Genomic DNA, 25542 nt, shown 5'->3' on the forward strand with positions numbered 1-25542 from the left:
AAAAAATCCGAAAGAATACGGAATAATAGAGAAGAAAACGAGAGAATACAGAAATCCAAGAGATTTGAAATGAATTTGCGAGAATATGGGGAATACGAGAGAATACGGGGAATACGAAAAAATCTAAGAGAATCGAAGAGAATTTAACAGAATCTGAAAGACTCCGACAGAAGCCCATCAAATCCGAAAAAATTCCAAAGAATACGCAAAAATTCGAGAGAATCCGAAAGAATTCGAGTAGTTAAAGACGAGAAAATACGGAAAAATCCGAGGGAATAGGAAAGAATACAGGAGAATGTATTATCACTGAAACTTTCGTTTGTGGTAGTCCATTATTAAAGCAAATTCAAATCAGAGTAAATCATTTATTCTTAATACAAAATACAGATACAAACACAAAAACTTAAACTAGTGGTCCATCAAAGGCCCGAAGAAATATTTACTCGGATTAGTTTCGTCTTCGCTCAAGAAGAAATCCCTTCCAAATTTCACAAACTCCTTCATCGTTATAGTGGCGGTGTCGTCCTCATCCATAAACTGAAAACACAAATCCGCATACACAGAACTTACGCCAATACAAAGATAAAAAAGCCGAAACTCGTCTACAGTGATGACTCCAGAATTATCCGTATCGAGCGCCTGTTAAAAAAAATTATAAACCTTAGCAGAAAAAACGACTTCATTCATTACCCTGAACATATACGGCAGAAAAGAGTGCGCTTTCCGCACTAGCTTCTTATCATTTATCACGTGGTGCATATCTTCCAGGAAGTGTTCAACTGTGACCAGATTGTAAGGGTTAATCGCACCGAATCTCTTTTCCCATAAGTTCTGCCAAAAAACGACTTTAAATTAACATAATAATTATAATTATACTAAACACACTTGTAGCAATTTTCTGAATTCGTCTTTGTGTTTGTCGCTCAAATGACCATACTCGATGAATTTGTCGCCCAAAATTTTAAAATCGTCATACGAAATGACGCCATCTTTATTTACGTCTAAAATGGCGTGGAAGGTTCGAATCTTCTGGCGCCAGAATTGTGACTCGCCCTAAAATTTTCACAACACGTGTGACTGTCGGTGTATACAGGGTGTGCAAACTTACTCTGTGACCGGGCGGTTCCAAATCGCTGTCGGACTGCGATTCAGATGAAATATCAAAATTGTCTTTCTTTTTTGGTACTTTGGCACGGCCTGAAACCGTCGCGTAGTGGCTGGCGATGGGTGTAACTCGACGGGCAAAATTCACCTGAAAATCATCGACACAATTATAATGAATTCAAAATTTGCTCTAATTCTCGACGACCGCACGTGCATCACCTGTTTCTCAATAATTTAACAACAACAAACTCAAGAACGACGTTCAACAGTCTGTGACAGCCCTGACCCAAAAATATCCAAACGAAATCAAAAGGGATCAAGGACGGTTTTTACCTGTTGATCGCTCCGACAAAAAATTAAATAGCTTTGTGCTTAACACCTGTAGCTTTGTTACGTTACCTAGAAAACCCAAAACGGTAAAGAAATAAGTAGATAATAAATCAACAACAACGCTTAACAGGTCAATATTGACACTGTAAACAGCACGTGTCGTAATCGAATATTTTTCTTTGTGAAAGCGCCGAAAATTGAAACTAGTAGACATTGATAAGGAAAACATACCACAAATCAATAAAATGTGTCGATAAATAAACAAAAATATCAATTTGTTGTGCGTACAAGAACCGAAACACCTACGATAGAAAGTGCACGTACTCCCGACCCAAATAGGACAAGATGCGCTGATAAAGATGACTAATTAATAATCGACAAAGTAACAAAGAGACAAAAGTCAATCATTTTTCTTGATTCAATCAATTTAAAAAATAATTAATAATTACGAAAAAGTACTAACCACATTTCTGCACTCTTCTTTTTTTCTTAAAATGCTTCTGCTGCACCTTGTTACACTTCTTAGCACGGAGAACGCCATATCTAGTCTTCGACGCTTGAAGAACACTCGGCTAACTAATCTTTCGGCTTTGATAGAGGAAGAACTCGATTTGTTTGGGTCTGGTAGACGAATAACAGGTCAAACTTCGTCCGGTGACTCTCTCTCTCTCTTATCACTTTATTTATTGTGTTTGGGTGTCCTCTTCAAGCCCTTACTACCGATCGTAATGAGAGTTAAATGCGTTCGTAATTTGGGTTGATTCAACGGATTGTTATCCGGTTTACGAGATAATTTTGACATTGGAGATAATTTAGGACTAACAATTTTTCTTTGTTTATCGGTCGAAATTAACATTTCGCGCCATTTTAATATCCAACGAGTCCCCTCTGCTGCACTACCACAGACCTATTTAAATCCACACTCAAACATGTACTCCTTTTATTACGAATAAGCAAAAATTGGATATATAAAATGGAAAAATAAAACAATCTAAAAATTTTATTTTTTATTTAGCGCACTACACAACACACTTACAAAAAATATATTCTATAAAATCGCATTATGTGATGACGTCATGTGCGCATTGAGCATAGCTTGCGTACTAAAATCCCTCTGGCAAACCCTACACACGTACGTTTTTTCCTTTTTAAAATCACTATCGTGTAATTTCATGTGTTGCTGCAACCGGTATCCTTTAAAACACGCATATTCGCAAAATTTACATTGAAATGGCTTATAACCTACAAAAAATAAATAAATAAATAAAATGAAACATAATTATGGACCGACCTGAGTGGATCTGTAAGTGCGAATTAAGCAACGACTTGTGTTTAAACGCTTTATCACAATATAGACATTTGAACGGCCTGAGATCGCTATGGGTTTTCGTGTGTTCCACCAAATGGCTTTTTTGGATGAAAGCTTTACCACATTCTGTACATAAAAAGGGCTTCTCACCTACATATAAACAGTTTTATTTGTTCTAGTTGTGATTTTTATTACCTGAATGTTTCCTCAAATGCAACTTAAGCTCAGATGGTCTACAAAACCTCTTGCCACAAATTTTACAGACTTCCGGTCGCCCTGTATGGATTTTCATGTGGGTGCTTAGAGCTCCGGCTTGAGCAAACCCCTGAAACCGTAATATATTGCCTGTTAAATAAAATGTGGGACATCCTGTATATATGAGTGTACCTTTCCACAGACACTACAAATGTGTGGTTTTTCGCCTGTGTGGATTCGTTCGTGTTCAGTCAGTTGGCTCTTATTTTTATGGAGTTTACCACAAAAGCTGCACTTGTATGGGCTATCCCCTCTGTGCACCTTTAAATGGGCATTAAGGCTGGCATTAGACCTAAGAATTTCATTTTTTTTCAGCTATTAATTATTCTAAATTACTTACTTCAGTTCTTTGGTACAAATATAACATACATATGTATCTTTTTTTTCTTTCACAGCTTTAGAATGAACTTTATTCATGTGTACTACAAAATTTCGAACTGTTTTTTGACACTGTTCACAGTATTTACTTTGAGATTTTTTTCTAAAATGTTAAAATACAAATAAAAACTGTCAATTTTGAACACCAGTCTTACACAACACTGTTTTCCTTGTTTTTATCTACAGTATCATCATTAGGATGGGGTTCAAACTTTATTAAAAATTCTAAATCACCTACAACATTCATCAGACAAACATAATAAAATGTGAAAACTCACCTGAATTGATTTTTGAATGTTTGCACTCTGTCAGTTCTTTATTACACAACAAACACAATAATTTATGACTTTTTCTATGCTCTGGTAAACTGAAAAAAAATCACCTCAGCTTTATACGTAAATCATGGCATTATCAAACTACCTGTGCAGTAGTGACATATGTGACATTAAAGCTTCAAACGTGTCCACAATATCAGAACACACTGTACATTTATACGCCGTTTCTTGCACCTGTTCTTTTTCACCGAGCTGCTTGATAATGAACTCGTGACTTTCAAGACACTTTTTTCTAAATTCGAACGAGATTTGTAGGGCGGTTTCACACTCATTGCATAAATACGAAGGAACTGCGTCGCTGCTGATCCACTGAGAACAAATTACGTAGTTTTTAATTCATAACGAGCAAAAATGTGTTCCTAACCTCAAAATCGTTGATCGTGGTAAACATAGTTATTAGTTCTTTGCCTTCGGGCTCACTTTCTGTTAAAAAGTGCATGTTGTCTGATACGTTTAAACACGCCCTGCATTTGTAAAACATTCTAAATGCGATTTTAACATAAACAAAAACAAAACAAAACGTCAAATGTCAGTTGTCACAGTTTGCATTAGGTGGATGTGTCTGAAGTCCCGTAGACGGTAATTTAAACGTGTGTTAATAATGTTACCGACTATTGACGACACTTGTCGGTAATTTTGAGCCAAATATTTTTATTTAGAATTTTATTTTAAACAAAATATATTGCGCTCGCATAATTACATTAGTGTCCAAGGCCAGGTAAATGTGCGAGTTTTCCCCCATTCCCGTAAATCTAAATTTGTCGAGACTCCCTTCTAAGAACCCGGAACGGCCGCATAAATTTTTAATTAATCGATCCTCTAATAAACGGCTCCCGTCCGATCTATTTCAGTCCTCCGTTCGCGCTCTCTCGTAGGTGAAACAGATACGTCACAATAATTCGACTGCTCCTCGGTTCCTTCAACAAATTATGTTAAATTATTGATGCAATCGAAGCGGGCAATCTCCTCGACTCAGCTCCGAAATTTACATAAAGCCGGATATAGTTGTGATATATTTCTGAATCGGGAACGAAATTATTCACTGGATGCGCAATTTGCACAAGTGCGTGATGGGGTGCTGACGAATGAACCAATGAAATATGAATGTCAAAAATACGAATAAAATTATATAATTTTTCTGACAAAAAAAAATCGAATGGTAACTCTAATTAAGACATTCGTCTTAACGTCTCGAGACGTAAAAATCAAGTTATCAAAACTAAACATCAATATCCAGTTATTAACGCGTCGTATCCTCTATCGAATCTGCACTAAAAATCCCATAAACACCCAATAACACTAACGATAAAAATTCAATACCGCCACCTCCGCCATCCCCCAGACGCCTCCGTCCCGTTCAGCCTGCATAAAACATGCCCATCACCCCGAGCACCCATAAAGCCGTTTACATCCCGTTGATGGTCCGCCGTGCCCCGTAAAACCATGAAAAATCGTCCCTGTCCCGGCGCATCCGCCACCTCGAGTGCGTGCACCGAAATGACCATCTTGGGATCCGAGGCATTAAATAAATTAGTTGGACCTGCGCCGTGCGGGGGTAAGGCACCAGCGTCGGCCTGAAAATCAATATAGCCCCAGAAAGCGTGCACTTCCAAACAACCTCCAGCTCGCGAAGCATGTCCGCGGAAAGGGACGGTTCGGCCAAGGGGACGGCTTTGGGGGCGATTTAACGTTTCGGCGACGGCGAAATGGCGTAGTGCAGCATGAGGTGCCCGAGAGTGTTGACCCTGATGTGTCTGCTGGGGCTGGGGAGCCCGCAGAGGCCCAACCTGGATACGAGGAGGCACGATGTCTACATTGCCGGATTCTTCCCGTTTGGGAAGGGAGTGGAGCATTCGGACACAGGTGAGGAGGTCTGAGGGGATCGATTGATGGAAGTGTGGCTGCAGACATACAGGGGATTTGGAAAGTCCTAGTTGTAAAAGTCACTAATGTAGTGCGGCGAAAGTTGCTCAAAACGTAGCAGATGTGGTGACTTTTCGACATCAAATTAAGTTCGCCATTTTGATAGTATTATTTATATTTTTGCTGGTCGAGCGTAAGTGTGATTAATGTCGATTTCAGTTCTTGCTGATTCGCAGATTGTAGCATACGAAAATATAGGTTTTTTGGTAAACACGATCTGTAACTTTGCAAAAATCGTCCCCATTTATGTTGCTAGGAGAAAAAGTGATTACGTATATGAAAGATGTCTTGATCTTAAAGAGAAAGGGATTAAAATTTGTTAAAAACTGAACTGAAAATATAATAATGACCTAATTTTCGATTCTTACTTAGTTGGACACAGAATTTTAAATAAATAGATAACAATGAGGAAGTATACAGCTATCATCACGATTTTAATTTTAGATATATGGATTTTCATTCCATTATCAAATTTTACGACTTATACCATCAATTATGTAATAAATTTCGTCGAAGTTTTGACAAAATACAGAGGTTTAGAGATCACAAAACTTTTAACTAAAATTATTTATTAATAATAGCTTCCGAAAAATTCACGATGTCATTTCGAAACAATATTTTATATGTACTTTTTTCGGAATTTTTTAGATTTATCTGATTGTAACAAATGTAGTAAAAAGGAACTTCAGTGACGATGTGCAGATCCACGTTTTTCTAAAGTTACAAGAAATTAAGACTTTTTTGCTTGTAATTTTTTAGGGTGTTCTGTTTTTGAGGCATAACACAAAATTTGGCCATTTTTATGAAACACTATATATAATTTTGAATAGTGCCATTAGCCCCTTCTTAGGCTTTATAACCACAATTTATTTTTGCAATTTCGGTGCGACGTTGCCACTTTCCAATTTTCATTAAATTTTTTGGCAATGGAAAGGTTCACAAAAAAATGACAAAGGGGTTATTTTTAAAACCTGTCTTACAATATTTTGTGTAGAGATAAATAAACATAGGCGCTCTCTTGTGGTAGCAATTAAATCAAATTTTAGAATACAGGGTGCTTAAAAAAAATCTAAAAGTTTATAGTTTTTGGAAAATGCTGGAGAAGGACATTCTCTTGAACCAACTTTGTTCACTTGTGAATAGTCGTGACGACCCATTCAACGTAAGACGAAACTTTCGTGAAAATCGAGGTGTTGCTGTTGAAATGGCAACCGACTCCCAGGGAATATACACCGATGAGGAATAAACGACTCTCGTCGAGTACTTTTCTCAACATAAGAGCGCCTCCGGAATCGCCGGGACAGGTTTGAGCATTGTGGGTAGACCCTACACAGTACTGTTTGGTGGTGAGTTTGCGGTTCACTCGACAGGTTTCTCTGTGCCTGAGCATAAATTTCGCTTGAACTTTAAAGCGGTTCATCACTGAAAGAAACTAAAATAACAAAAACGACCCTCGCAAGTACGAGAAAACTACGTACCGCCATGTTCTGTGTCGCCCCAGCCGGCAATCAGCAGAGTTTCATTAAAAGGAGTGATTAAATTTTTCGGAGGCAAACAAATCGGTTTGATGAAATCTGAAACATTTAGTGAGATCAAAATGATCAAATTCGTGCAACATGATCGCTACCTGTGTACTCTACTTCACGACTCATGCGTATTAAAGCGATGTCGTCTGTGAACGTACTTAGCTTATAATCAGGGTGCATGTGGTAGGATTCCACAGGTATGTCTTGAATTTTGTCAGCACAGTCGTCAAGCATGCAATCCGTTTCACTCCATACATCATACTCACCCAAAACCACTGAAGTTCTAAAACGTTCTTGTTTATTGATGCTAGTTTTTTGTTTAATGGCAACTCACAAATTTCGACCTACTAGGTTCAACATGTTTGGATCCACACAGTGAGCGGCAGTTAATAGATACCTTTTAGTAATAAGGCTACCATGGCACCCATACAACATGGTACCTTTTTTTGTGCGATATTTTATTAGACCAATCCATGGATAATCGCCAATGCAAGTTGGCTCTCCTCCTTCTATCAACATTTTCGGGACTGGAAGCTCTACTCCGCAGCTATCATAATTTGGGATGAGTTCGCCACTATCCATAAATTTTGTGACTTGTTGTGAGTCTGGACATTTCACGTAGATGCGATTGTACTCGAATTTACAGTGTAAAAGAGTTAGTAGAGTTGTACCAGCAAAAGTATCCTTCTTTGTTTTTAATATTGCGTTAACGTGGGAACAATTTTGTATTAGCACGCATTCATCTTTCTTATCAACTATAAACGCTGTGTGACTCCAAATTTGTAAAAAACTTAGAAAATCTACAAGAAATTTATTCGGAGGCGTTTTCTAGTTGTGGAGTATACTTACACAAGAACAACGCTGTTTTATTAACACAATACATTTCACGAACTTAACAGAACAATAACGTGTTACTGATCACAAACGCATAAATATTCCACTAATCACATAAAAGTTCTTATTTATTTATTATTTAGTTTCCTGGATTTCCAGAGGTTATCAATATGGTTATTTCAGTTGATTTCTAGCTAATACAGAAGACAAGGTTTCCGGGTGACTTTGAACCAGTCAAAGTGGGTGATTTGCATAAATTGGCGAGCTATTTTGCAACAGGCTATTTCCATTTTGAATCCTACAAGAGGAGTCAACGTTACAGTTGTATTTTTTATAAAAACAGAATTTTAGGTCTTGAACGTTTATCAGAAAATCGAATTAATCGAAAGCGGGCTCCAGAACAACCTCGAGGCTGCGTTCACGAATCCTGTAGAAGTACGCATCGCGGTTTGAATAGGGATCACCGTCGGGAACTAGCAGTTTTAATTACCGATCATCGTAACAATATTGTAACACAGGTTTTTAAAAATAAACCAACTACGATTTTTTGTGAACCCTTCCATTGCTAAAAAATTTCAAGAAAATTGGAACAACGTGGCAACGTCGTAACGGAATTTCAAAGATAAACTGCGGTTTTAAAGCCTAAGCAGACGTCAATCAAAATATATAAAAAAATATAGGGTGTTTCATTTAAAAAGACTCGCAAACGAAATGGGCCGGACACGATAGATCGGCGAGGTGAACCTGTATTTTCGTACTGCACGAATTGTATAAGTCAAGAAAGTATTATATTATTTAAAAAAAATGGTCTGCTGCAGGATATCTCCCCTACCGCTCGTAAAATAAAAATAATTTTCCCTGCACATTATACGCGTTTAGACAGATGACTTACGATGGTCATAAAAAAAACATAAAAAGTTGTTCTGTTAATAAAAGACTTAACGATCACAACTTCTTCGATTTCACAAATGCGAGCTCGAACATTTATTTAGTCGTCTATTTGCACAGATATTAATAACGTTTATAATTAAAAAATAAAACATATAAGCGAGTGTTGCTTACTAAATTGTAGGGATCAGTTTCTTGAACATATTTTGATCACAGAGTTTTTGTTATTCTGTCTATATATCATTTGCGAAAATCACTCCTATCTTAGTAAATACTAGCCCCACCCACCCACCCTATATTTTCCTAGAGGGTATTTCATCTGCCAAAATTAGTCTTATCTTAACAAATACTAGCGCTGCTCGTCTATCCTTTAATTTCTTGAAGGTGGGTGGGCTTCTAGTATTTACTAAGATAAGACTGACTTTGGTTGATGACATGTCTTCTAAGAAAATAAAGGGTGGGTGGGCGGGGTTAGTACTTTTCAGTCCCACATGACAGAAGATCATAATTAGCCCTGCCCACCCACCCTGTCTCCTTTTCAGCGATTAATGTTATCCGATCTGAATCAAATGAGTGATCTTATACTGAACAGAAATAAAATTAGCCGTTAGAATGCGAAGAGGGGGGTGGGCGGGGCTGCTACCTCTTACAATAAGGCTGATTTTGCCAAATGACATACCTTCCAAGAAAATCGAGGGTGGGTGGGCGGGCCTAATATTTGCTAAGATGAGACAGATTTTGGCAAATGTCATACCCTCTAAGAAAATAAAGTGTGGGTAGCGGTGTAGTATTTGGTAAGATAATACTGATTTTGGCACTTTGACATTTTCAACCATTTTTCAATTATTTCCGAAAATTAGTTGAACACATTTTCTTGTACATTTCGATATCCAAAAGTCATTTTCGGCTTCATTTCATCGGAAATTCCCCATTGAAATGCAGCAATTTTTAAAGTTTCGTCAATATAGCTGGCTAAAAAAAATGTAGAATATTTCCATGGCCAACTGTAATCTAAAAACTTTTTGATCACCCTCTAGAAGGATTTAATTCTTGCTCAAAATGAGATTTCAGCAGTTCTCAAACGGTTGAACAGACTTCTATTTTGAAAAAACTACCCGTTTTATCGAAAAATTGCACAAAGGTTTTTGAGTCCGTTTTGTCTTGGACACTCATCGTGAAATTTATGACAAACTATTCTCTAACACCCTGTATTTACAGAAATGGTTAAAATTTGTTTATTTGGGATAATACAGAAGTCAGGACAGCTCATGTCACGTTAGGTCAAGTCAGGTCAGGGGCATAAAATAAGAAATAAATTTTATATTAAATGGTGTAACAAAAAAAGTTGCGTGTAGCGCTTTTTTTTACTTTTTCCACAACCTAGATTCGATTATGTATTAGCTTTCACTCCCACTCGACAAAACAACATACTTAGCCCCGCCCATCCACCCTGTCTCCTTTTCACTGATTGATTTCATCCGATCTGGCAAATGACATATCTCTCAAGAAAATAAAGGGTGGGTGGGCGGAACTAGTTCTTTCTAGATAATACAGATTTTGGCAAATGACATACCCTTAAGGGACTAGCATTTGATAACATAAGACTGATTTTTGCACTTTAACATCTTCGACCATTTTTCAACTATTATATGTATAAATTTCTAGATTTTATTATTATTTTCCAGTCCCATTCGACAGAAGAACATAGTTCACCCCGCCCACCCACCTTGTCTTCTTTACAGTGATTGATTTTATCCAATCTGAATGAAATGAATGATCTTATACTGAACAGAAATAAAATTAGTCGTTAGAAATAGAAGAGAGGTGGGAGATAGGGGCGCTAGTACTTGCTACGATAAGGCTGATTTTGGCAAATGATATACCTTCCAAGACAATATTGGGGCGGGTGGGCGGGGCTAGTATTTGATAAGATAAGACTGATTTTGGCAAATGACATATCCTCTAAGAAAAGAGAGGGCGGGTGGGCGGGGCTAGTATTTTTGTCCCAGTATGCTGAGATATCGAAAATTTGTTTTCACTGGTGACTTGAACAATAAAGTTGATTCATATTTTGCATGCTTTACTTCTCGCATTTAATTGAAAGCAATAAGATATCAATAAATTAAGGCAATTGTTTGAAACTGGAACTATTAAAAATAAATGTGACAAATTCAAAAATATAGCAATGATAAAAATTTGGATACCTTACTTACCTTTTTACAGCACACTCTGCAAAAAACATATTGAGAATTTTCATTTAACACTAGTTAGGGATATTTTTGATCCAGCCGTGGACACTTGTAGAAACTTTTGGCACTTTGGACTCGAACTTCACTTGTCAGTACCAAAATAAGGCCTGACAAAATTAAGAACTAAACGGGTAAATGACAAAATGAATAATTGCTAGACGGATGCTGTAGTACTAGCCCCGCCCACCCGCCCTCTATTTTCTGTTAGAATATATCATCTGAAAAAGTCAGTCTCAAACTAGTAAATACTAGCCCCGCCCACCCACCCTCTGTTTTCTTAGAGGGTATGTCATCAACCAAAATCAGTCTTATTTTAGCAAGTACTAGCCGTGTCCTCTATTTTCTTGAGGGTGGGTGGGCGAGGCTAGTATTTACTAAGATAAGACTAACTTTTTCAAAAGATATACCTTTTAAAAAAATAAAAAGCGGGTGGGCGGGGCTAGTACTTGTTAAGATAAGAGTGATTTTGGCAAATGACATACCCTCCAGAAAACAAAGGGCGGGTGGGCGGGGCTAGTGCTTGCTAAGATGAGACTGATTTTGGCATATGACGTACCCACTAAGAAAATAAAGTGTGGGTGGACGGGACTAGTATTTGATAACATAAGACTGATTTTGGCACTTTTAACATTTTCGACCATTTTTCATAAATTATATGTATAAATTTCTAGATTTTATTATTACTTTCCAGTCCCACTCGACAGAAGAACATAGTTCACCCCGCCCACCCACCCTGTCTTCTTTACAGTGATTGATTTTGTCCAATCTGAATGAAATGAATGATCTTATACTGAACAGAAATAAAATTAGTCGTTAGAAATAGAAGAGGAGTGGGGGATGGGGGTGCTAGTACTTGCTACGATAAGGCTGATTTTGGCAAATGATATACCTTCCAAGACAATAGAGGGGGGGTGGGCGGGGCTAGTATTTGATAAGATAAGACTGATTTTGGCAAATGACGTGCCCTCTAAGGAAATAGGGGGTATAATATACATAAATTCCTATATTCTATTATTACTTTCCAATCCCATTCGACAGAAGAAAATAGTTAGCCCCGCCCACCCACCCTGTCTTCTTTTCAGTGATTAATTTTATCCGATTTGAATGAAATGAATGATCTTATACTGGGATCAATTTCTTATACATACTTTGATCACAGACTTTTTGTTGTTCTGTCTATATAGCATTTTCTTAGAGGGTATTTCATTTGAAAAAGTTAATCTCATCTTAGTAAATACTAGCCCCGCCCACCCACCCTCTATTTTCTTAGAAGGTATTTCATTTGCCAAAATTAGCCTTAATAGCTCTGCTCGCCTGTCCTCTAATTTCTTGAACGCGGGTGGGCTGGGCTAGTATGTACTAAGATAAGACTGACTTTGGTTGATGACATATCCTCTAAGAAAACAAAGGGTGGGTGGGCGGGGCTAGTACTTGTTAAGGTAATACTTACTTTCGTGAATAACATATCCTCTAAGAAAAGAGAGGGCGGGTGGGCGGGGCTAGTACTTTTGTCCCAGTAAGCTGAGTTATCGAAAATTTCTTTTCACAGGTAACTTGAACAATAAAATTGATTCATATTTTGCACGTTTTACTTCTCGCATTTAATTGAAATCAATAAGATATCAAAAAATTAAAGCACTTGTTTAAAACTGGAACTAATAAAAATAAATGTGACAAATTCAAATATATAGCAATGATAAAAATTTGGATACCTTACTTACCTTTTTACAGCATATTATGCAAAAAAACAGATTGAGAATTTTCATTTAACACTAGTTCGGGATACTTTTGTTCCGGCTGTGGACACTTGTAGAAACTTTTGGCACTTTGGACTCGAACTTCACTTGTCAGTACCAAAATAAGGCCTGACAAAATTATGAACGAAACGGGTAAATGACAAAAGGAATAATTGCTAGACGGATTTGAAAAAGTCAGTCTCAAATTAGTAAATTATAGCCCCGCCCACCCACCCTCTATTTCTTGAGGGATAAGACTAACTTTTTCAAATGATATACCCTTTAAGAAAATAAAGGGCGGGTGGGCCGGGCTAGTACTTCTTAAGATAAGACTGATTTTGGCAAATGACATATCCTCAAGAAAATAAAGGACGGGTGGGCGGGGCTAGTGCTTGCTAAGATAAGACTGATTTTGACAAATGTAATATCGTCACAACTTAGAAAAATCAGCCGAGAACGATAATAATTACTTTAGGGTCCACTAAAATTTCTGTTAAAATCATTCAAGGTATATTGAATTAATTTATGGTATAATTTGAATTTAATAAAGACATTATTATTTAAATAAATTGCGCCCTTAACAATTATTTAATTTGACAGACTGCGTTATTTTATCAGTGTCAGGATTTTCAAGCGATTCTATGAAGTTTAACACACACAAAAGAGGAAAAAACAGAAGAAAATGGTGATGTCGCGGTCGTCATATTAAAAAATATATATTTTCTTTCTTATTTTCCCAGTCCGTTTTCTTTATTAATCGACATTATTCAGCTGTTTGTTTGCCCACCGCCACCTAATCTAATTATACGTTTGCTTTTTTGCTAAGATCAATTTTCAGCGAATCGGTTGAAAAACTCGCGTCACAAATTACCCCTCGGAAGCCCAGAAACACAATTAATTCGATCAATGTAATCTATTATTAAGACGTCTGTGGTTCGAGGGAAGCAAACTTAGTAATAATAGAAGGATTAATCCCTTAGTCTGCGTCGGATAGGCAGATATTAAATTAGTTTGTAAATTGAATGGTGAATATTACTTCCCCGAACAGCTCAAGGAATAGAAGCAAATTTCAGAAACCAAACCCGAGAACGAAATGCCACATTCAGGACACATTTCGCGTAATTGGACGTCCATATACCGTCCCGTTAGTTCTATCTGTCTCTATCCTCGAACTTCTGAAACAAAGACGGTCGAATTTCACACACTGTTGTTTTGTATAATTAGTAGGACGTCCGCATCCGTCTGTCGGTCTGTCTCTTTGCAGGTCGCGGAGTCATGCCTAGCGTCAAGTTGGCCTTGGACCACGTCAACGAGCACTCGATCCTAAGCAACTACCGCCTGCACATGTGGTGGAACGACACAATGGTAAGTATTCACGTGGAATTTTGCGACCAAGACACCGGCTGGCGCCGGATGGGGTCGGGAAGACAGTTGCGGCGGATTTTGAATTTTTAATCCGTTCTCTGCATTCCCAGCCCGGTCCAGCGCACGATCTTCAGAGCATGCGCACGATGGTACTTAAGTTTAAGTTGCTTGTAACTGTCGGTTGCGACGCTATAAAAACACACAGCAATGAATTAAATGCGATAAATGGACGATGAATTACTGTATTGTTGGAGATGAAAGGGGTTGATACGGGTGCGCGCGCAACCGGCAGCCGAATAAATGGACTTTATTTATGGAGTGTTTACGCCGGAAGTGAATCGTCAAAACCGCTCCCGATATGAATGTCTCGCAAATCGTGGAAAATTATTTATTGTGGATTTTTATTTGCTTTAATTAAATGCGAGCAATTTGCGTGTTTGCGAGGGTTGATAATTGGAATAAAGGGGAATGTTTTCGGGGGTTAAATTTACTCGGATTTTTAACGACTTGATATTTAAGGAAAGTTCAAGCTATTTATGAATGTACAAGGACGAAGTGATTAATGAGTAAAGAGGGTTGCGGTGGGGTGGGTATAAGTTTCTTATTAATAATGGAGTAGGAAGTATGGGTTCCTATGATGTGTAGGGACAACTTGGAAGTTTCTTAACAAGGCGTAGCTGGTAGGATGCTAATTTAACATTTAAGTCTCCTCTAAAAATTATTAAATAAATCTTTTGAAAAATTCGTTGTGCTAGTTTTTTCATATTTGATGTTTTCGTAGGTGTTTGCGTTTTTTATTGCCCACGAGACACAGCTTAAGTATTCTGATACACGAACATTGATGTATGGCTGTTTACGTCAGCGGATATTTCCGTTGCCACCCGATTATTCTCCATACTAATAAAGAAAATTACCCACAAAAAGTCGCATTACAGAAAATTCTAGGTTGGTACCGCGTGAACTTTAAATTTTCAACCACGGTGACGTCATACCGCATTCTGTACTTACCGCGTCTATTTTAAACCCGATCGAAACGCCAGTACCTAATAATACGTTTCGCTTGCAGCGGGCATGAAAAATGCAAACACGAGTCTACCCAATGACGAAAGTAAAAGTCATAATACAGAATAATACCCCACTATTAACACCGTATTAGTCAAACCTTCCTTGTATCTGTAACATCCCGATTTCTAAAAATATGCCGACGGACCGCAGTCCGCGACTCATAAATACCCCAGTTTAAAAATGTATCTCGACTAAAAGCCTGTTTGCCGGGCTCTGACAAATATTATGAAAAATCGATGACCGTCCCCGCGTTTATTTGTTTACAAGTGACGGCGTCACGTCGGGCAGTCTGAAATTTCCAGGATCGATTCACCCCGGCGCATCCACCAAATTTGCCATAATTGAAAAGACGGTCCCGATAAAGTGCCGCCTAATCAAATTTTCAGTGTAATGCCGCCGTGGGAGTCAAAGCCTTTTTCGACATGATGCACAGCGGCCCCCACAAGCTCATGCTCTTCGGGGCGGCGTGCACGCACGTCACCGACCCGATCGCCAAAGCGTCGAAGCACTGGCATCTCACCCAGGTATTATTATTACATTTGTACTATTATACTATTATATTACTCTGTGTCAGCTCTCCTACGCGGACACGCACCCGATGTTCACCAAGGACAGCTTTCCAAATTTTTTCCGAATAGTGCCGTCGGAAAACGCCTTCAACTCTCCAAGACTGTCGCTCCTAAAAGAATTCAACTGGACCAGGGTCAGCACAATATACCAGAACGAACCGCGCTACTCCTTGGCGCACAACAGGTAAATTTCTCTTGTGGGCGCGCACTGCCTTAAATCGCGTTTTTTCGGCCAGATTAGTGGCCGAACTGGACACTCTAGGATACCAAGTAGTCGAAACTCAAAGCTTTACCAACGAAGTGACCACGGCTTTGAGCAAGCTCAAGGAGAAGGACACGAGGATCATCCTGGGGAATTTCAACGAGAGGTGGGCGCGGATGATCTTCTGCGAAGCGTACAAGCTGGAGATGTACGGGAGGAAGTACCAGTGGGTGATCATGGGGACTTACAGCAACTACTGGTGGCGGAAAAACGAAACCGACGGGAATTGTACCCTGGACGAGATCGAACTGGCCTTGCAGCAAACTATTCTCACGGACCTACTACCTCTGTCGACTAGTGGGGAGATCACGATATCGGGAATTGTAAGTAAAGACTCAAAATTGTTAAGTGCTATTTTTCGCAAACATTGGGTACTTGTTACAAAGGCGTAACGGTTTTCGAAGAGTGTTTATGACAAAAGTATAAGCTTTCAAAGCGTTGGGCTTGGAAATATAATAAAAGAAAGAGTTCTTTGTCGAGGGGTAATTGGATCGAGTTTCGTTTAGAGCCTGCTTTCTAATCTAATCGGTCTGAAAGACATTTAAAAAGTCAATACGATATTCCCCAATGAACGCTATTCAATAACCCTAAACACGTTTTATTTTTTTCTGACAGAAAGCGTCTTTCCAGTTCGCCTTTACAACTGGTATTTCATTAATCTTTCATATGTTTACAGCTCGTGATAATCCTTTATTGCTACTTTAATTTGTCCCAGTCGTTGCTTTTTTTGTCGCCGACTTCACTAGCTTTACGTTTAGTTTGTTAGTAAATATAGTAGTAAGTTTTTATGAGACTCTGGATATATCTCGTGTCCATTTATTACACGATTCAATTAAATTATTTTTTTCTCCTTTTAGAATTTCCAAGAATTTTATAGAACTTTTTTACTCAATTACAAATCGAATTTTCTAAAATCTCGATCTGATACTGAAAAATTTCCGTCCTTTCTAATTTCTGGATAGAATTCTTCCAGAATTTTCCTAAAAACTTTCTTAGAATGTTCTATAAATTCCTCGAAAATTCCTTCTAAAACGCTCTGGATACATCCTTTTCATTCCTACTTGACGTCGAAATATATCTGTTTCTGTTCTGATTTAAATAGAATTCTTTTAGAACAACATCTTCATAATAGAAGTTTCCTTACTCACATAAGGATGGAATTTTTTAGAATCTCGATCTTATGCTGAAAATTTTCTATCCTTTTTAGTTTCCGGATAGAATTTTTCCAGGATCTTTCCAATAATTCTCGTCTTTTGGAAGTTCTAGAAATTATTCGAAAATTCCTTCTAGAACGTTCTTGATGCATATTTTTCTGTTGATTCTATTCCTATACGAAGTCGAAATATTTTTGTTTCTGTTCATAGAATTCGTCTAGAACAGCATTTGCTATTTATAATATCAAGAATTTCGGAAAAAAAATTGCCTTATCAGTATCAAGTTTTCCATAAATTTTGTTTAAAAATGGCCACTGCAGCGAAATTCTCGTATCTTAAATTGTTTGCAACAAATTCCTAGCTCTGAGAATGTTTGTGAACAAACGATCTTTCAATTTTTCGCTTTTGAAAATTTTTGATTTTCCGATTTTTAAATTTTTGATTTGTCGATCTTTTCAGGTTTCAATTCTTCAATTTTTCGATGTTTTGATTTCCAGATTTCTCTTTTATCGATTTTCTAATTTTTCAGTTTTGGGATTTTTTAGTAACCCGATCTTTCAATTTTTGAGCTTTTTGACTTTTTAAATTTTTCGTTTTTTTTATAAATTCACATTTTTCAAATTCTTGATTTTTGTTTTGATTTTTGAGTTTTTCGATTTTACGATTTTTTGTTGTGATTGACGTTGCGATTTCTCCATTTGTAACACTCCAATTTTTCGATTTTCTTGGATTATCGATTTCTCGACATCTCTGTTTTCCGGTTTTTTAAAGTTTTTTGATTTTCCGATTTTTCAAGTTTTCGATTCCTCAATTTTTCAACATTTCAATCCTGAGAATACATGTTTCAATTTTTCCATATTTTAATTTTTCTTATTTTTGATTTCGATTTCTCGGTTTTCCTTTTCAACTTTTCATTTTATGAAAAAATCGATAAGATTGAAAAAAATCTAAAATTTAATAAGTCAAAAATATGAAAAATCGAAAAATTGAATAAAAAGATTCTGAAAATTCTATATATTCCAGAGATTTTAGAAATACTAACGAATTCTAAAATAAAGATTTTAGAAATTAGATTCTAGGGATTCTAAAGCGTCTTGAGATTCTAGCGTTTTTAGAGATTATGAAGATTTTAAAGATTTCGAAGTTTTCAAAGATTCAAAGATTTCTGAAATTTCCAGAATCTAGAGAATCCAGAAGTTCTAAAGTATCTAAATATTTCGAAGACTGAAGATTCGAAAAGTTCTGAAGATTATAAAGTCTCAAGATTTCAGAAGTTTCAAAAATCCCGAAGATACCGAATATTCAGAGAGTGGCGATTCCAGAAACTCTAAAGATTCTGATTTCAAAAGATTCCAAAAATTTCCGAAATTTCCGTAATCCTAAAGATTTCAGAAATTCCAAATACTCTTGAAAATTCTAAAACTTTGGAAGACTTTAAAGATTCTCAAGATTCTGAAGAAAAAATTCGGTATATTCCGATACTCTTTAGCTTCCAGAGATCTGAATATTTCGCAAATTGAAGATTATACAAATTATAAAAATTCCAAAGATTTCACAAAGGTTTCAGAAATTCCAAAGATTCCGGAAATTATAGAATTTAGAGATTGCAGAATCTTTAAATGTTTTGAGGATTCTGGAAATTTGATACATTCGTCAGATTTTAGATTCTAAATAATCTAGAGATTGTAAAGATTTTAGAAACTTTACAGCGCCTTGAGACTAGCGATTCTAGACATTCTAAAGATTTTAAAGATTTCGAAAGTTTCAAAGATTCAAAGATATCGGATAGTCCCAAAATCTAGAGAATCCAGAAATTCTAAAGAATCTGGATATTTCCAAGACTGAAGATTCGAAAAGTTCTGAAGATTTCAAATTTTCCAAAGATTGCAAGAATTCCAAAGGGTTAATAGATTCTACAAATTCCAAAAATTCCAAATATTCAGAGACTCTTTAGCTTCCAGAGATCTGAATACTTGGCAAATTGAAGGTTATAAAAATTCTAAAAATTTCAAAGACTTCACAAAGGTTCCGGAAATTCTAGAATCTAGAAATTTCAGAATCTCTAAATATTCTGAGGATTCTGAAAAATTTAAACATTCTTCAGATTTTAGATTCTAACGAATGTAGATTCTAAATAATCTAGAGATTCTAGAAACTCTACAACGCCTTGAGTTTCTAGCGATTCTAGAGATTCTGAAGACTTTAAAAATTTCGAAGGTTTTAAAGATTCAAAGACATCGGATGTTCCCAAAATCTAGAGAATTCAGGGGTTCTAAAGAATCTGAATATTTCTAAGACTGAAGATTCGAAAAGTTCTGAAGATTATAAAGTCCAAAGGTTTCAGAAGTTTCAAAAATCCCAAAGATACCGAATATTCAGAGAGTGGAAATTCTAGAAACTCTAAGAACTCTGAATACTTTGAAAATTTCGAAGACTAAATATTCCAAAAATTCAGAAGACTAAAAACTTCGGAGATTCTGAAGATGATAAAGATTCCTAAGATTTCAAAAGATTCCAAAAATTTCAGAAATTTCCGCAATCCTAAAGATTTCACAGATTCCAAATACTTATATGAAGATTCCGAATATTTCGTAGGTTGAAGATTCCAAAACTTTGGAAACCAGATTTTACAAATTCCAAAGATTCCTTATATTTCGAGATTCTCTAGGTTCCGGAGATCTGAATACTTCGAAAATTGGAGATTATAAAAATTCTGAAAATTATAAAAGTTCCAAATATTTCACAAAGGTTCCAAAGATTCCGGAAATTCCGAGAATACTAGAGATTCCAGAATCTCTAAATATTCTGAGGATTCTGAAAATTTTGTACATTCTTCAGATTTTAGAGATTCTAACGAATGTAGATTCCAAATAATCTAGAGATTCTAGAAACTACAGCGCCTAGAGATTCTAGCAATTCTAGAGATTTTAAAAATTTTGAAGATGATAAAGATTCCAAACATTTCAAAAGATTCCAAAAATTTCAGAAATTTTCGTAATCCTAAAGATTCCAAATATTTCTATGAAGATTCCAAAATATTTCGACGGTTGAATATTCCAAAATTTTGGAAACCAGATTCTACAAATTCCAAAGATTTCGTATATTCCCAGACTCTCTAGGTTCCAGAGATCTGAATATTTCGCAAATTGAAGATTAGATAAATTCTGAAAATTATAAAAATTCCAAAGATTCACAAAGGTTCCAGAGGTTCCAAAGATTCCGGAAATTCTAGAATCTAGAGATTTCAGAATCTCTAAATATTCTGAGGATTCTGAAAATTTTATACATTCTTCAGATTTTAGATTCTAACAAATGTAGATTCTAAATAATCTAGAGATTCTAGAAACTCTACAGGGCCTTGAGATTCCAGCGATTTTAGACATTCTGAAAACTTTAAAGATTTCGAAGCTTTCAAAGATTCAAAGATATCGGATAATCCCAAAATCTAGAGAATCCAGAGGTTCTAAAGAATCTGAATATTTCAGTGACTGAAGATTCGAAAAATTCTGAAGATTATAAAGTCCAAAGGTTTGAGAAGTTTCAAAAATCCCAAAGATACCAAATATTCAGAGAGTGCTGATTCTAGAAAAATCAAAGGATTCTGACCACTTTGGAGATTCTGAAGATTATAAAGAATCCACAGATTTCGAAAGATTCCAACAATTTCCGAAATTTCCGTAATCCTAAAGATTTCAGAAATTCCAAATACTCTTATGAAGATTCCGAATATTTCGAAGGTTGAAAATTCCAAAACTTTGGAAGACTTTAAAGATTCTCAAGATTCTGAAGATTCTAAATTTTCCAAAGATTGCAGGAATTCCAAAGGGTTAACAGATTCTATAAATTCCAATGATTCCGTATATTCCGAGACTCTAGCTTCCAGAGATGTGAATATTTCGCAAATTGAAAATTATAATAATTCTAAAAATTATAAAATGTCTAAAAAATTATAAAAATTCTAAAGATTTCACAAATTTTCCAAAGATTCCGGAAATTCTAGAATCTGGAGATTTCAGAATCTATAGTACTATGAGGATTCTGAAAATTTTATACATTCTTCAGATTTTAGATTCTAACGAATGTAGATTCTAAAAAATCTAGAGATTCTAGCGATTCTAGAAACTCTACAGCGCCTTGAGATTCTAACGATTCTAGAGACTCTGAAGACTTTAAAGATTTCGAAGGTTTCAAAGATTCAAAATATCGGATATTCCCAAAATCTAGAGAATCCAGAGGTTCTAAAGAATCTGAATATTTCGATGACTGAAGATTCGAAAAATTCTGACGATTATAAAGCTCAAAGGTTTCAGAAATTTCAAAAATCCCGAAGATACCGAATACTCAGAGAGTGGAAATTTCAGAAACTCTATGAACTCTGACGACTTTGAAAATTTCGAAGACTAAATACATATTCTAAAAATTCAGAAGACTTTGAAAACTTCGGAGATTCTGAAAATGATAAAGATTCCAAAGATTTCAAAAGATTCCAAATACTTATATGAAGATTCCGAATATTTCGAAGGTTGAAGATTCCAAAACTTTGGAGACCAGATTCTACAAATTCCAAAGATTCCGGAAATTCCAAGAATCTAGAGAATCCTGAATCTCTAAATATTCTGAGGATTCTGAAAATTTTATACATTCTTCAGATTTTAGAGATTCTAACGAATGTAGATTCTAAATAATCTAGATTCTACATTCTAGAAACCACAGCGCATTGAGATTCTAGCGATTCTAGAGATTTTAAAGATTTTACAGATTCTGAAGGTTCTAAATATTTAGAAAAAAGAAGATTCGAAAAATCCTGAAGATTTTGAAGATTGCCAAGACTCTAAAGATAAGAAATATTCCAAAGGTTTTAAAAATGAGAGATGCTGAAAATTCTGAATATTTCGGAGATCTTCCAAAAATTCTGAGAATTATAAAGATTTCAAATATTCCAAAGGTTACAAAAGCCAATAAATTCCGCAAATCCGTACACTTTAAAGATTTCAGAGATTCTAAATAATTCGAAGATTCCAAAAATTATGAAAACGGAACATTTAAAAAATTCTAAATTCCTAAGAGTGGGTATATTCCGAGACTAGCGATCGAGATATCTTCACTTCTTCAAATGTTCTAGAATGTCTTTCTCTTATTGTTAATTCATTTTTTAACCCCCAATTTCTTTTGTAGACAGCAGATGAATACAAGCTAGAATACGACTCTCGCCGCGGCCCCGAATACTCCCGATTCCACGGCTACACCTACGACGGCATCTGGGCCGTAGCCCTCGCCATCAAGAACGTAGCCCATAAAATCCGAGTAATCAAACGAAACATGACAGTTAGCGACTTCCGCTACCACGATCCCATCTGGGAGCGACTTTTCCTAGAAGCCCTTCGCAACACCAGTTTCGAGGGCGTCACCGGACCCGTCAGATTCTACGACAACGAACGCAAAGCCAGCATCCTCCTCAAACAATTCCAAGACGGCATCGAAGTGAAAGTGGGTGAATACAGTGCAGCCACCCAGCACCTAGACCTCACCCTCGGAGCGCCCTTGAAGTGGATCGGAAAGTAATCCCGACCGCATTTTCGTCATTGTTGTGCGAATAATCTAAGACCATTTCAGGCATCCCCCCAAAGACAGGACGTTGCTGATAATCGAACACACCAGAGTGAACAAGACGGTGTACGCCATCTTGGCCACGTTAGCGGTGTGTGGGATCATAATGGCGACGGTCTTTCTAGCCTTCAACATCAAGTATCGCAATCAACGCTACATCAAGATGTCGAGCCCTCAACTCAATAATTTGATCATCATTGGGTGTATCTTGACGTACACGAGTATTATTTTTTTGGGATTGGATTCAGGTCTGTCGAGTATCGATGCGTTTCCGTATATTTGTACGGCGAGGGTTTGGACTTTGATGGCGGGCTTTTCACTGGCTTTTGGTGCTATGTTTAGTAAAACCTGGAGGGTGCACTCTATTTTCACCGACGTCAAACTCAACAAGAAGATCATCAAGGATTATAAGCTTTTCATGGTGGTGGGGGTGTTGTTGTTCATCGATTTGGTGATTATGACGACGTGGCAAGTCGCTGATCCGTTCTACCGGGAGACTAAGCAGCTAGAGTCCTATGTAAGTTATCAAAGTAAACAAAATATGGGTGGCGATAAATATCGCGTTTTCGGTAGCCTCACCCCTCGAGTGAAGACATCTTCATCATTCCCGAGAACGAATACTGCGCCTCGGAACGCATGACCATTTTCGTGGGCCTCATCTACGTGTACAAAGGTATCCTCATGGTAAGTCACGCCTTTGTTCTTGATCTAGGTTTCGGTCTTTGAGGATGATTTATAGATCTTCGGCGCTTTTCTCGCTTGGGAGACCCGACACGTGTCCATCCCGGCCCTCAACGACAGTCGCCACGTGGGCCTCTCCGTCTACAACGTGGCCATCATGTGCATCTGCGGCGCCGCCGTGGCCCTCGTCCTCGTCGACCACCAGGACGCCCTCTTCTTGATAATCGGCGTGTTCGTGATGTTCTGCACCACTGCCACCCTATGGTTAGTCTTCGTTCCGAAGATGCTCGAGCTGCGCCGAAACCCCGGCGGCTCCATCGACAAGAGGATAAGGGCCACGTTGCGCCCCATGTCCAAGACCCGGCGGGACTCCAGCGTGTCCGAGCTGGAAACCAAGCTCAAGGACGTCAAGGCGCTCAACTCCAAGTACCGGAAGACCCTCCTGGACAAGGAGTCCGAGTTACAGGTGATTGTTTCCGGCTCGTGTGCGGCCATCTCAACTGGCTTTTTATGGTTAGATGTTAATCAGGAGGTTGGGCAGCGAGGCGAGAGAGATCCTGGACTCGAGGACGGACTCAATGAGCGACACGAACCGGCTGTCGGTGCCGCTGCTGAGGAAGGAACCGCCGAGTGCGACGGAGACGAGCGACATTACGTCATTGTGTAGCTTGAGCTCACAAGATTTCACGTCACTGCATCATGCAGACAGCCAGAAGTGAGTATATCGTAAAAAAAAAAAACTGCTCGGGCGCCAGTTTTCTAACAAGATTTGACTTCTTTGTGTCTCAGGAAAAAGAAGAGCCCCGTGACCGAGTCCCCCAAGCCCGACAAGCTGGAATCGAACGCACAACCCCCGCCCCCGAAGCCCGCACAAACCGACCCGCCCAAGCCCACCCAGAACGGAGACGTCTCCTCCGAGAAGCCCGTGGATAGCAACTACAACACCGTCAAGGAGCCCCCAGAGCCCGAACCGCGCAAGTCCCCCGAGCTCAAGAAGCCCGTCGTCAACAAGACGCCCACCCACGAGCGGCGGGCGTCGCGCGTCGTGGAGCCGGACGCCGCCCCCGAGAAGCGCCGCATGAGCATGAAGACGGAGGTGTCCGAGCACGACGAGGTCTGCCACCGGCGGGTCTCGGTGCCCAGCAACCGCACCACCCCCAAGAAGAAGCCCGAGTGCGGGACCCACGTCGTGGCGAAGAGCGAGCTGTGGGACACCGGTAGCCAGCACAGGTGCATGAAGGGGCACCAGAAGGCGAGTCGGGTCAGCATCTCGCAGGAGGAGGAGGACGCGCACATGCACAGGTCGGTTTCGGAGCGGAATAGGCACTCGCAGAAGCGCGAGAAGTCGCCGGTGGCCAAGAAGGACGTGAACATTTGCAACCAGCAGTGCAACAAGCTGGGGTACTTTCAGTCGACGCCGAACGTGGCGGCGCTGAAGACTTCCACGTGTCCACCGAAGAGGGATAAGAGCATGTACAACGCGACTTCGGAGAGTGAGTTGTTGGACAGGGAGATTTTGCCTATTTTCCAGAAACTGTTAACTGAGAGGAATAAGAGTCAGCACAACATCGATTACTCCTTTGGTAGGTCATGCCCAAACATTTCGATTAAGTGCGACATCGTAGAGTATTTGTAAGAGTGGCACTGTGTTTCAGCCTAATGACCCGCTTTTTATACTAGGTGTTTGTTTTTTTTCCCTTTCAGTTTCGAAACAAACACTTGGTGTATGAGAGACTAAACGACGATCTCCTCATGGTTGTGTTAATATTAGTGCTATATGTTGTATAATTCTAAATTTTAGACTATTAATGTTAACTATAACAATAAATTTAAACACTACAAACTAGTTTTATTCACAAGAAAATAACCCCGACTTTATAGCGGATTCATAAATCACAGCTATAGAAGAATGTTATTTCATAAAAAAAAATTCTTAATAAAAACACTTTTTTTTTTCAATCAATTCTTATTT

General features: G+C 38.0%; 4 protein-coding genes across 4 annotated transcripts; 1 reads left to right on the forward strand and 3 right to left on the reverse strand.

Moving 5' to 3' along the window:
* Positions 1-351: 351 nt before the first annotated feature.
* Positions 352-2222, reverse strand: LOC135140127 (sarcoplasmic calcium-binding protein). Its single transcript, XM_064070541.1, has 5 exons — positions 1898-2222; positions 1109-1252; positions 886-1053; positions 691-831; positions 352-639 (listed from the first exon to the last, which is right to left on the reverse strand). The coding sequence occupies exons 1-5, from the start codon at positions 1973-1975 to the stop codon at positions 409-411; spliced, it is 762 nt and encodes a 253-aa protein (XP_063926611.1). The 5' UTR covers positions 1976-2222; the 3' UTR covers positions 352-408.
* Positions 2223-2428: 206 nt separating this feature from the next.
* On the reverse strand, positions 2429-4254 carry LOC135140036 (zinc finger protein 501-like). The gene is made up of 9 exons (XM_064070418.1): positions 4076-4254; positions 3797-4020; positions 3655-3743; positions 3532-3610; positions 3339-3479; positions 3131-3290; positions 2939-3068; positions 2726-2893; positions 2429-2676 (listed from the first exon to the last, which is right to left on the reverse strand). The coding sequence occupies exons 1-9, from the start codon at positions 4190-4192 to the stop codon at positions 2483-2485; spliced, it is 1302 nt and encodes a 433-aa protein (XP_063926488.1). The 5' UTR covers positions 4193-4254; the 3' UTR covers positions 2429-2482.
* Positions 4255-5335: 1081 nt separating this feature from the next.
* On the forward strand, positions 5336-25398 carry LOC135140180 (gamma-aminobutyric acid type B receptor subunit 2). Its single transcript, XM_064070609.1, has 11 exons — positions 5336-5574; positions 14132-14232; positions 15684-15821; positions 15872-16050; positions 16103-16451; positions 22458-22840; positions 22896-23406; positions 23463-23573; positions 23629-24036; positions 24089-24285; positions 24360-25398. Exons 1-11 carry the CDS (start codon positions 5433-5435, stop codon positions 25204-25206), a joined length of 3366 nt encoding a protein of 1121 aa, XP_063926679.1. The 5' UTR covers positions 5336-5432; the 3' UTR covers positions 25207-25398.
* On the reverse strand, positions 6588-8079 carry LOC135140105 (phenoloxidase-activating factor 3-like). The gene is made up of 5 exons (XM_064070520.1): positions 8010-8079; positions 7495-7960; positions 7262-7443; positions 7113-7208; positions 6588-7056 (listed from the first exon to the last, which is right to left on the reverse strand). Exons 1-5 carry the CDS (start codon positions 8041-8043, stop codon positions 6764-6766), a joined length of 1071 nt encoding a protein of 356 aa, XP_063926590.1. The 5' UTR covers positions 8044-8079; the 3' UTR covers positions 6588-6763.
* Positions 25399-25542: the final 144 nt, after the last annotated feature.

The sequence above is a fragment of the Zophobas morio genome, unplaced genomic scaffold (genome assembly GCF_036711695.1).
Source record: "Zophobas morio isolate AGI-343-1 ecotype UQ-CSIRO unplaced genomic scaffold, CSIRO_AGI_Zmor_V1 ptg000038l, whole genome shotgun sequence".
Classification (NCBI taxonomy): domain Eukaryota; kingdom Metazoa; phylum Arthropoda; class Insecta; order Coleoptera; family Tenebrionidae; genus Zophobas; species Zophobas morio.

Excerpts from the sequence above, each read along its gene's own strand:
- LOC135140127 (XM_064070541.1), bottom strand. The coding sequence starts at position 1,975 with ATGGCGTTCTCCGTGCTAAGAAGTGTAACAAGGTGCAGCAGAAGCATT. Across the intron at positions 832-885 it reads AATTCAGAAAATTGCTACAA|AACTTATGGGAAAAGAGATT; the intron begins GTGTGTTTAGTA and ends GTTTTTTGGCAG. Across the intron at positions 640-690 it reads TTCTGCCGTATATGTTCAGG|GCGCTCGATACGGATAATTC; the intron begins GTAATGAATGAA and ends TTTTTTTAACAG.
- LOC135140036 (XM_064070418.1), bottom strand. The coding sequence starts at position 4,192 with ATGTTTTACAAATGCAGGGCGTGTTTAAACGTATCAGACAACATGCAC. Across the intron at positions 3,291-3,338 it reads ATTTGTACCAAAGAACTGAA|GTCTAATGCCAGCCTTAATG; the intron begins GTAAGTAATTTA and ends TGAAATTCTTAG. Across the intron at positions 3,069-3,130 it reads TTTGTAGTGTCTGTGGAAAG|GGGTTTGCTCAAGCCGGAGC; the intron begins GTACACTCATAT and ends TTACGGTTTCAG.
- LOC135140180 (XM_064070609.1), top strand. The coding sequence starts at position 5,433 with ATGAGGTGCCCGAGAGTGTTGACCCTGATGTGTCTGCTGGGGCTGGGG. Across the intron at positions 15,822-15,871 it reads AGCACTGGCATCTCACCCAG|CTCTCCTACGCGGACACGCA; the intron begins GTATTATTATTA and ends ACTCTGTGTCAG. Across the intron at positions 24,037-24,088 it reads ACAAGGAGTCCGAGTTACAG|ATGTTAATCAGGAGGTTGGG; the intron begins GTGATTGTTTCC and ends TTTTATGGTTAG.
- LOC135140105 (XM_064070520.1), bottom strand. The coding sequence starts at position 8,043 with ATGTATTGTGTTAATAAAACAGCGTTGTTCTTGT. Across the intron at positions 7,961-8,009 it reads TAAAACAGCGTTGTTCTTGT|ATTTTCTAAGTTTTTTACAA; the intron begins GTAAGTATACTC and ends AATTTCTTGTAG. Across the intron at positions 7,057-7,112 it reads GGGCGACACAGAACATGGCG|TGATGAACCGCTTTAAAGTT; the intron begins GTACGTAGTTTT and ends AGTTTCTTTCAG.